The 12157-nt window shown below is 34.0% G+C and overlaps 1 protein-coding gene across 1 annotated transcript; it reads left to right on the top strand.

The window, feature by feature from the left end:
* The first annotated feature begins 1338 nt into the window (after nucleotides 1-1338).
* Nucleotides 1339-1887, top strand: LOC136208122 (protein PXR1-like). The gene is made up of 2 exons (XM_065998942.1): nucleotides 1339-1535; nucleotides 1630-1887. The coding sequence occupies exons 1-2, from the start codon at nucleotides 1395-1397 to the stop codon at nucleotides 1885-1887; spliced, it is 399 nt and encodes a 132-aa protein (XP_065855014.1). The 5' UTR covers nucleotides 1339-1394.
* Nucleotides 1888-12157: the final 10270 nt, after the last annotated feature.

A 12157-nucleotide genomic window follows, 5' to 3' on the forward strand; every position in this document is an offset into this window, starting at 1 on the left:
TTTTAAACAAATCTAGGTGTCATATAGGTTACTTTAAGCAAGTTGAGGGAGTTAACAAAACACTTTATAAGTTTAGTGGGCCAATCAACATTTTGAGATAAGTTCAGAAGCTATTAATGTATTCTAACCATTACAAAACAATTAATTGAATTTTAATAGGTTAGAATGGAATACAATTTTAAAACTGAAAAATTGGACAGTTATAATGTAATAAATTTTGGAATGCATTTTTCTTAAAAATGGTAAGATGTATATTTGACTATATTTAATCAGTTTTGAAAATTCAATGAAATTAAATTTAATCGGTTATAATGTAAATAAATTCGAAACTGAAAATTCAATGAAATTGACTGTTACGGTTGAAAAGATTGATTTTTCAGCTATAAAAGGAAAACAAAGGATGTCTAACCTAACACATAAAACTCTCTCTTTTAAAGTGAAAAGGAAAACATAAAGAGAAAAGTAGATAATCAAACATCCTTTATTTTAAAGTTAATTTTGTTCTATTATTTGAATTTTCATTCATTACAAACCATTTTATATTAAATCTTTAGGCTATCAATCTCACCCATTTGAAGTGTTTGACAAACACCGAACAAAGATCAGTCTAAATGTGGAAACATTTCAAAGGTGCCGCCATGGCGATGGAGGACCTCCAAGATTATCTTATAATTAAAGCTATGTCCGCAAAGAGCAAACTAGCTTTTGGAAAGTGTTCCAGACTATCCGACATAGACATAACGATTGAGTTTGAAACTCGACCAGATCAAGTGAGTTGTCTGAGTTAATTTCAAATAAATATTACGTGGATTCATATTTTTTTTAGATCGGTATATGTTGTTGATAAAAATTTTATTTCTTCAAATTTGACCAATATTGATCTCAAAATAAAATTTTTTAAAAATCAAGTGTAATTAAAATTAAAATTAGCCTAATTAATATTATGTTGTTAGGATAAAATTAAAATTACTCTACCAATGTTTTTAACACCTTATCCTTGCTTGAATTCACCTTTGAATCACACTTTACTGTTTATTAAGATTTTTTGATCTGATGCAATTTTGTTTTTCTTAGGAGCAGACAGAAGGCGAAGGAGATAAAAACGCTGCCGCCTCAGCCGCTGCCGCCGGCGAACCGAAGCCTGTTTCTGTTTACAAAATCGACATGCATTATGAAGGCTGTTGTAAGAAAATTAGAAGAGCCCTGAAGCATTTAGAAGGTGAGAATTGAATAGGATTTGGTTTGGTTTGGTTTGATTGATTTGGATTGCCAATTGAAATTTGTGATTTGTTGTTGAAGGTGTGGAGTCGGCGAAGACAGATCGTCAATCGAACAAATTGACGGTGACCGGGAAAGTTGACCCTGCGATAGTGAAAGCCTGGCTGGAAAAGAAAATGAAGAAGGAAGTAGAGATTGTATCTCCGCAGCCGAATAAAGACGCCGGCGGTGGTGGTGAGAAGAAACCGGAGGTGGAGAAACTAGAGGAGAAAGCCGCCGAGAAGAAACCGGAGGTGAAGAAACCACCACCTAAAGAGGTATAATAATAATAAAAAATTAATTTAAATTCGTTTCTGATTACGATGTGTTGGATGGAAGATTAAATAATTTGGATTTAATTAATCGACGCAGACAGACGAGGCAAAGAAAGAAGTCGGCGGCGGCAGCGACGGAGGAGGCGAGAAAAAGAACGATGCTGCTAACAGACAGACAGACGAGGCCGTTCAGCCAAAGACAAACGAGGCGGTTCAGCCGAAGACAAACGAGGCAAAGAAAGAAGTCGGCGGAGGCGGCGACGGAGGAGGCGATAAAAAGAATTATGCTGCTAAGAAAGTAGACGGAGGAGGAGAGGAAAAGAAGGATGATAATAAAGAAGGCGCCAAAGAATAAGAAAGGCGATGAAAGAGGAGAAGAAGCAAAGTTGAAGAACAAAGAAGCTCCAGCTCCAGTTCCGACTATTATCTGGCGACGGCGACGGCAGCTAGTGGTCACGGTGATGCTATGGAGGAGGTAATAAATAAAATGGACTATTATCCGGTATATGTTCCGACTTCATGGATGGACGGGATATTTGCTCAGAGTTACCTGCAACAACCGCAATATAGTTATGACCAGACTCCGGTGTACAATTATGGACACATGCAACAAGGGTATTATATTGAACCAGCGTACAACCATCCATTCAGCGACGAGAATCCCCATGCTTGTTCCATCATGTAAAACGACGACGGAAAATGATATAGTCGGCGATCACGGCTATTGTATATAATACTATGTAATAGGGCTAAAAGAGTAAATATCCTTAAAAAGGAGAATTAAATTACAGTGAATTTTTGTCATTAGTAATGATAATTAAGAATTAGTGTCCTTGATGACTAGATGTTTAAGTAGTGGTTAAGGGAGGTCCATTTGGATGAATTCTAAAATTTAATTAATTAGATGATGAAGAATCCCCTTCTTATTGTCTATTGGATTAATGCAAATTTCAGAAGACATCACAAAGGTCCTGCAATAAGAAAAGTTGTAACATAGTTGCAGAAATTAAAATTTTCAAATTCTAGTCCACTTATCCCAATACAATTTTCCTTTCTCAAATCCAACCCAATTAAACAAGTAGTAGTACTAAAAACCAGTGAAACAAAAATTCAAATTAGCAGTTCCCAAACTTCCACAGCATCTAAAGATATAGAAACCTAAGGAAAACCAAATGATATATACCTGTTTAAGAACAAAGCTTCTTCAAGGGCACACCTAATTCTGTTGCCCCAATACAAGTACTTGTCGTGGAGAAAGAAAACCCAAAAAAGGAACAAAGATGCAATTGCAGCTATAGAGATCACAATAGTGAGAAATGTAGACCTGAGATTAAGTTTGGGTGTAACAGCTTCTTTGGATGGAGGTATTTTTAAAGTAAGTGAGGATAGTTAATCTTGTTTGTTTTGATGTGTAATTGAAAGTAATAGTAAATGAGGGTAGAAGATGTGTTAAAATGGATAAGATTCAGTTGCTATGGATGTAATTTATCGGGCTAAAATATATTGGTTTAATGTGTTGGTAAAACTACCATAATTTATCAAACCGTCGAAAAACTCAATGAAAATTATGTGCCATATATTACTAGAGAATATCCCAAACACCTCTTAATGTCAATGGATCATGAATCAGTCAATGTCTTTTACTGTTATTTATATCTAATTTTGAATTTTCGTATCAATATATATATATATGAGATAAGGTACAAAAACATTCTATAACTATCGACTAAAAGTGTTATCTTCTAATACTTTAAATGGTACAATTAAGGATCTAACTTTGACAAATTGGACCAATTTCCAACCATATTAACGAAGTCTCGCCTCAATCACAAAACTTGTTATTTTTACTCTACTTGTGTATGTGTCATGTTATCACTAGTAACATATCAATTATGGTAAAACTCTAAAACAACTTGGTGCTTTCACGTTTTCTCAAATAGATACCTGTGAATTTTTTTTTTTTTTGTCCAAACGGTGACTGAGGTTTTTTTGAGTTTAGACCTAAATCATTAATTGACTTATCGTTTTATTTTAAAATCGGTAAATGTGACTATTTGACATGCATCATAATGATCTATATATATGGTTCCTTAAAATGGATTTGGAGAATAGTGTCTAAAACTGTTCAATCGAACCGAACCGAATCAATCGATGATTTTTACTTAGGATGATAACTCAATTGATGATTTTTGCTTAATTGACTCAATGATTTTTTTTAAATCTTTAGTTTGGAGCAAACTTTTGAATTTCAAATTCCATTTGCAAAAAATATCATTCCAGTAGTTTTTATTAATAGCCAACCTTTTGGATTTTTGCTTATAATAATTTTTGCTTAATTGACATTAAGGTTGGCTTGTAGTTAATTTAGCCTTAAAGATCTCCACGAGTTTGAATCTAGGCATGGATATTTGATCCTAAACTAAAAAAAAAAGCAAAAATCAGATCATTCTATCCAAAATCAGGGTAAATTTCATTAATGGTGTACAACTTTTACTCAATTTCACATTTTGGTGTACAACCAATGACCGGTCAACGCCTGGTCAATGCGCCACCTCATCATTTTTAACTCCAAAAAAAGTATTTGTCTTTTTTACCCTTCTTCTTCCTTACCCATTTCTTAATTTCTCTTTCTAACTCCTCTTTCTCCATCTTCTCTCTTCTATTTGAATTCTAATTTCTTTCTTTATCTCTCTCTTTAAATTACTTCTTTCTCTCTCTAACCCTTCTCTCTCTTCAAAGAATTCCAAATGTCAGGCACTGTGCAATATTTAGGTGAATAAAGATTGTGCATAAAAAATGAAAAATAATTTTATATTCCAAATGTCAGGCTTTCTTTCATAATTTTCTATGGAACAACACACAAAATTAAAAATAATTCAATTATAAACAACATCACTCGATATAAATTTATAATTCTTAAATCTACAAAATGAAAACATAAAATATGATCTGTCAGTATCGATATTAAAATTAGAAAATAAGCAATTAAGAGTGAATCAAAAAACCTACAAAAATAAAAAGAATCACGATCCTCTTTCTAAACATTAGCTTCTTTTCTTAAATTCTCTCTGTCCATGTAACTGGAATCATATATATTAGAAACACAAATATCATCACAATAAAATTTGAGGTACTAAAAGCGCGTAGAAAACAATGAGTGAACTGAAAACTCATATGAACAAACAAAATATAGTTGCAGAAAAAGAAACACTGAAAGAATCAGAATCAAAAAGCCAGTAAATTATGAAGTAAAAGCACATAAAACAAAAAAGAAAATAAAACGACACTAAATCAAATTTGGGATGAGCTCATTTCTTCCAAATGTATTATTATTGTGAGTGTCCAGTCCAACCCGTGGATTAGAGGTTACAAATCTGAACTCTTTGAGGAGAGAGAAGTTAGAGAGAGAAAGAACCTGTGGCTTAGAGAGAGAAGTTACAGATCTGGATTTTTTTTGGAGAGAGAGAGGGGTTGGAAAGAGAAAGAAATAGAGGGAAGAAGATGAATAGATGGAAGGATAAGAATAAAATGAAGAATTGATAAAATTTTCTTTTTTTAATAATTTGTGGGTCCCACTTTTAGTAATGAGTATGATGAAAAGTTGATGTGGCGCGTTGATTTTGGGTTGACCGGTCATTTTTACCTGCTATATACCATAGTGGGAGGTCACCTATAAGGTTGTACATTTTAGTGTGACAAAATGAAGGTTGTACACCAAAATGTGAACTGAGGCAAACGTTGTACACTATTGATGAAATTTACCCTCCAAAATCATCAATTAAAGTTATCATACTATCCAAAAATTAGTAACTGTAACTATTTGATATGGACTATAATAACTTCTGTGTTGGCTCAAAATGGATTTGGATAATAGGGTCTAAAAGTGTTTAACCCAACCAAATCAATTAATGATTTTTGCTTAGAATTGATGACTGAATTGATGATTTTTGCTTAGTTGAGAATTTTGATAGTTACGGTTCTGATTGACTTTAAAGCTTTGGAGAGCCGAATGAATGTGATATCTTGAATTTATATATATATGTAGAAAAATTTTGAATTTTAAATTCCATTTGTTTGTATACAATAGATTTTTTTGATGTTTATATGCTTACTAAAATTTTAGATTAGTGGAAAAAAATGTGAGGAAATATTGTACTATTTTAGTCTTTCAATTTTACTATATCTTTTTTTTTTACCTTTTAAAAATTGTAGTGATTATGATTTCTTTTCATTTTTCAGTTGTAATTAAATATCAAAAAAATTACAAAAAAAAAATTCTTATTATTATTTTTTAACAAACAAACGCATGTTAGTATATGTAACAAACTTTAACAAAAAATTTATATATATATATATATATATATATATATATATATAATTGATTTTGGTCCAAATTAATATCATATCAAATTTACTCTTTACTAATAGTCTAGATTTTAAAAATAAAAAAAATTTACGGATGTTAGACGAGGTGCCGCGGCCTAATCTCCCGGGCGGACCGGGGTGTGGACACCTCATGGCGACGTAAGCGGTGATTGGCGCCGAAAGCAACCAATAGTGGAATCAAGCTGCTGGGCAGGACCGGAGCTCGGAGTATGGAAGAGTCGCCACCCATGAATGGGAAAATGAACACCGATCCCTTGCGGGAGACCGGTGAGGGTTCGGGAAACTTAGGAACGAGCCGAGAAGGCTAGCTCCTTTCCGGAGAAAGGCTACTAGGCACCCCGACATCGCCCGGTTATGAACCACCGGCCTCCTACTCAGCGTGTTAGGCGATAACGGACTAATCGCATATTTCTTTAAGTTTAAAATTCATTTGAAACCTTTTCTTTCTCGCTTTGAAAACCGTTTTGAGCATGTCATTGAAAGCCACTTTAGTAAAGAATCACCCATTTTGCATGAATTTAAAGTATATAGGTGAGAGAGGGGGGGAAGAATTTGATTTATTCACAGTGTGATTTTATGCTTTAGACTATACACTAACTCTAAGCTAATCTCATTCCCCAAAACGAGTTTATTTACATGGTTCGTACCTTAATCGTCGTTGGAACGATTTAGGTACGTTTCAAAACCCCGTTTAATGGTGTTCGCTCGAGTCGCCGTTGGAATGACTCGAGCATTTGAAAACGTTAAGCAAACAATTTTGATCTAAAAACGTGATTAAGCATACAAGTCAATTTATTTTGTGCAAAGCCATTTAGTTAAGAAAACAATTCAAAACTCTATTATTTACAATGAAAACAATTTTAATTACAATGTTCGCTTAATTCGTCGTTGGAACGAATCAAGGTTTCAACACGTGATATTTTGGAAATAGCTTAAAAATGACAAGAAAACATTATTTACACTCTAGGACTATCTAGAAAAGCTTTAATTTAAACAAACGAATTAAACTCTCTTTTTTGTGATTTATTTTCCCCCCTTTTTACTCATTTATCCTCTAATTACAACAATTAACAATCTAATCTTAATTCACCCAACCAAATGCATTTGAAAGAATATACATATAAGTAGAAAAATAGAGTGAATATATATAGATATACATGTGTACAAAAATGAGTAATAATACCCATTAAAATATACATTAATAAGTAAAAAAAGGTGATGAAAATACTAATAAGTATAATAAATTTTTATTCTAATCAAAAGCACAAAAAATGAATAAGATTCATGAATAAGAAATTAGTATTTAATCCCTCCCCAAATGGTTTATGATACGTATGTATAGAAAATAATCCCAAATGTTCCCAAAATAACAAATGTGTGTAATTTAAAATGAATTAAAGAGAAAATCTATAAATCTACATATAACATTATTAAGCCAAATTAATGAAAAAAACAATATATAAATATGTTGATTAAATAGATACTATATAATTGAAAATGATTTGAATGTATATATTACATAACTATAAACATATATGTATAAAGGACCAAAAGTCTAAAAGTTGAGAAAGAAGGACCAAAACAGCATTTTTTACATTTCAGCAGCTTTACCGACGGAAAATCCGTTGGTAAACAACCTTTAGTGACAGAAAACGGAGAATTACAGAAACAGTCCACAACTTTCCAGATTTATTCAAAACTTTAAATTAGATCTATTCTATCATTCCGGGTCCCCGAACTACCAAAATTGGATCATAGTTTATAACGGAGAACCCTAAAACGATGTTTTATTTTAAAACGTTCCTTGGAAAATATTTTCAAATCTTATAATTACAACGTTTTTAATTCCCGAACTACCTTTTGAATCGGTCCCGGTTCGTATTGGGATATTAAAACGAGGTTTTTTATTTCAAAACAAAACCGAGCATTTATTTAATACGAGGCGAAAAATTAAAAAAATACGAAAAACGTGATAAATAAATAAATAACTAAATGAATAAAATTACTATATAAAATAAATAAAGGAAATAAAATAAAACGAGTCTAGTCCACGGATAATACCTCAAGATCGGTATCTGACAGTCGAAGTCCGTTGATTCCGCGAATCGTGATTTTCCGGTGTTTTTTTGTGTTTTCGATAAAATATTCAACTTTGGAGAATTTGGATTTTTTTTTGGAAAAAAAATATTTTCTCCAAAAAATCGACTTTCTCTCTCTAAAAATGTCTAGAGTGAGAAAGCTCCAAAAATTTCCCCCCCTCCTAAATGCATGGGGATCCGTGCCTTAAATAGGCAACGGATCCCGGAAGCTTTTGGCGACGCCCAAATAAAATTGGGCGTCGCCCAAAGCCGGTTGGGCGAACGCCCAACTTTCGTTGGGCGGACGCCCAACCAGCGTTGGGCGGGCGCGCCCAACTGATGTTGGGCGTTCGCCCAATGAGCGTTGGGCGTCTGCCCAACGTCGCTGGGCGCTCGCCCAGCGGCTGCCGGGCGCGCTCGCCCAGCGGCCGTCGAGCGTGCGCCCCGCGCTGTCGGGCGCGCGCGCCCAACAGTCGTCGAGCGCGCGCGCCCAACAGTCGTCGAGCGCGTGCTCCGCGCTGCCGGGCGTGCACGTCTTGCGGACGTCGAGCGTGCGCCCCGCGCTGCCGGACATACGTCCAACTGTCGTCGGACACGCATCGGCTGCCGCTAGGCGCTCGCGCCACATCGCTGAGCACTCGCGAGCCGTCCACTTGACGACCGCGACTCCCATCAAGTTTTCCTTTCTTTTTTTTATTATATATTTTTTCTTCTCTTTTTTAAAATTTCCGGAACCAACCGCTTCGACCGTTTTGTTACAGGTTTTCGTCACAGGTCCTCCGACTCGGTGTCTACAACGGACACCATGCCATTTAATTTTTTTCTTTAAACAATCATTTTTTAACTAAATAACACGTAAATGATGTTTAAACTAAAAGTCCAAAAATTAAAATTGTTTAAAATATCATTTTCATCAAGTTTATAATGGAGGATTAACTATTATTGGAGCTAATCTTGTTTATTTTGAGGTGTAATTGAATGTAATAATAAATGAGGGTAGGTGGGGTGTAATTGAATGTAATAGTAAACTGAAGTTCAGTGATAATAATGTTAAAATGGATAAAATTCAATGGCCATGGATGTAATTTATCGGGCTAAAATACATTGGTTTAATGTGTTGGTAAAACTACCCTAATATATCTTTTGATAAATTATCAACATATAATATGCAATTCTCTCTTTCGACATGGTATTAGAGAGCACATCAAATATGGAAAATTGAGCAATTTCACTAGCTTCCTTTTCCCCAGTTTATCCTTCGGCACCCATACCATTTGGGGATTCTTCGTCACCCGTAGACATCCGTGCATGAGTAAAATTCCTAAACTTTATTTGAAAATTTTCCAGAACCACCCTCAAAAATATTGAGGACGATGCATCGCTCCGTTGTCACCCCTAATTTATACTAGTAGTGGAGTCAAAGAAGAGGGTTTTCGGATACAATTACAACATTTTTAAACTTTTCTTCAAGTGGAGGGTGAAACTGTAACCATTTTTCCAAGGTAGATTTAGTAGTTGAGGGTACAACAAAACTTCCGTGCATCTCTCTTTTTCCGCCATTGAAAAATCCAAGGGATGCTTAAAGGGAGGGTGGGGGTGAGCTTACACAAACCGTCGAAAAACTCAATGAAAATTATGTGTAGAGCACCCATATATTACTAGAGAATATCCCAAACACCTCTTAATGTTAGTGGATCATGAATCAGTCAATGTCTTTTGTTGTTATTTATACCTAATTTTGAATTTTCGCAACAATATATATATGAGATAAGGTAAAAAAACATTCTATAACTATCGACTAAAAGCGTTATCTTCTAATACTTTAAATGGTACAATTAAGGATCTAACTTTGACAAATTGGACCAAATTCCAACCATATTAACGAAGTCTCTCCTCAATCACAAATCTTGTTATCTTTACTCTACTTGTGTACGTGTCATGTTATCACTATTAACATATCAATTATGGTAAAAGTCTAAAACAACTTGGCCCTTTCACGTTTTGTCAAACAGATACCTGTAAATTTTTTTTGTCCAAACGGGGACTGAGGTTTTTTTTACGACCAAGAAATGACTAAGGTCTTTCACTTTGTTAAAAATAAGGACCTCAAAATTAAAATGAGCATTGACAACATCAAAACAAAGACTTGATGATATTACAAATAACTTTAATTCTTTATGTTTAGCCTAAGCTGAACAGTAAATTTATTGAAAAGGAAATTGATCGTCAAATGGTCTGTTGATCTTCTGAGGGAAGGCAGTCCTTCCGATCAGGCAATGACGGTAGATGTTCTAGCGATAAAGGTAGATATTCTTGAGATGACGGTAGATATTCTGGAGACGACGGTAGATATCCTTGAGATGACGGTAGATATTCCAGAGTACCGTACCTGTTACAATGTGGGAAGCAATTTTTCCACAAACGTTTTAATGCCTAAGTCAAATATAATAAATATAGTATTGATTCTATTGCTCAAAATCCAACCCCTCCGTCATCAACTGAAGGATTATTTATATCCATTGAGGAGGAAGTTACTTGTGGGTTATCAGGAAGCTATGGTATTGAACGTGGGTGTAGTTACTCCGATGGATAATGGGTTACGTGTACTAGGGTTATATCAATTGCTCCCCGCTATTATTTTGGAATTTTCTCAAAAATAAGAGTGAGAAAGAGTTTTCCCTGATCGGAAGGACCGCCTTCCCTCAGAAGATCAATGGACTTTTTGACGATCAATTTCCTTTTCAACAAATTTACTGTTCAGCTTAGGCTACAACACTTTAAATTTTTAATTTTCATATTATTTAGGTGTTGTTTTGTGAGGAGAGAGAAACCTTTGAAAAGGATGATTTCGAAAAATAAAAAATTTGGTTCCATACTCAATTTGGTACTAACCAACTTTAATTTTTGAAAATTTCCATTTTAGGGTCGCTAGCGGTCATTTTTTTGATATCAAACTAAAAGATCTTTGGTTTTAGCAAAACGAAAACTTCAGTCTTCGTTGGAATAAAAAACTCTGCAAATACAAATTTGACAAAACGTGAAAACACAAATATTTCTTTTTACTATCAAAGATACATATATACATATAGTATTGTGTTTGTCTCATCTTATTTAAATTCTTATCACATGTTCTGTTGTGCTTATGTTACAAAATAAATAAATAAATAGCCCAAATATTTCATCTAGGTTTAACATATTTCATCATCACACCTATTATAAAAACGCAAAACTTTTACTTTCTGAACTAATTAATATAAAATTTGTGCATAAATACATAAAAAATAATATATTTTTTAAATGATGTTTGAAATTGATTCAATCTTTTAAAATTACACTAACATTTATGAAGTCATTAATGAAATGCTCTTAGTTTATAATGATATAGATATTTTTATACTTTTTTTTTTTAACTTTTAAGAAAATAATTTCTTATCTCTTATTTTGCCTTCGCGGAAGAATATGCTAAACTCAGTCCAACTACATTAGGCCCAAATAATACAAACCAACCCTCAACCAAGTCAGGGCCCAACAAAATAAACAATTGTAATTAGTTGTACTATTAGGTCTACTACGTTTTGTCCATTAGCTAGTTTGGTTATTTTTCCCTTTCTTGTAACAATAGGATATTTTTAGGTTGGGCATGTGATTCTTTTTGGCTGCCATCACACGCATTGTGTGATTGTTCTTTCCTGTATATAAGTTCGTTGCTCATCAATAAGCTAATTAAGGAAGAATATATTATTTTCCTCTATTGAGTTTATTATGGTATCAGAGCATCTCTGAAAAGCTTCCGTATCAGACCTTATTTTTTTATCTTCTTCTTTCTTCACTCTTTATAAATGGCGGCCATTACAACATCAAATTCTTATCACCTATCTACAAATGAAAACCCATCTCTAATACTAGTCACCTCTGTCTTAACTGGTCCTAATTATCACCAATGGAGCAGATCGATGCAAACGGCGTAGATGTCAAAGAACAAATACAAATTTGTTGATGGTTCACTCAAAGCTCTAGATGTAGGAGATAACTAGTACCCAACTTGGGAATGTTGCAACAACATGGTCCTCTCTTAGATCTCAATCAGTTTCACCGTCCATTGGCCAAAGTGTTATTTGGATGGACGGAGCTCAGGATGTATGGTACGATCTGAAGGATCGC

The sequence above is a fragment of the Euphorbia lathyris genome, chromosome 10 (assembly GCF_963576675.1).
Source record: "Euphorbia lathyris chromosome 10, ddEupLath1.1, whole genome shotgun sequence".
NCBI classification, from domain to species: Eukaryota; Viridiplantae; Streptophyta; class Magnoliopsida; order Malpighiales; family Euphorbiaceae; genus Euphorbia; species Euphorbia lathyris.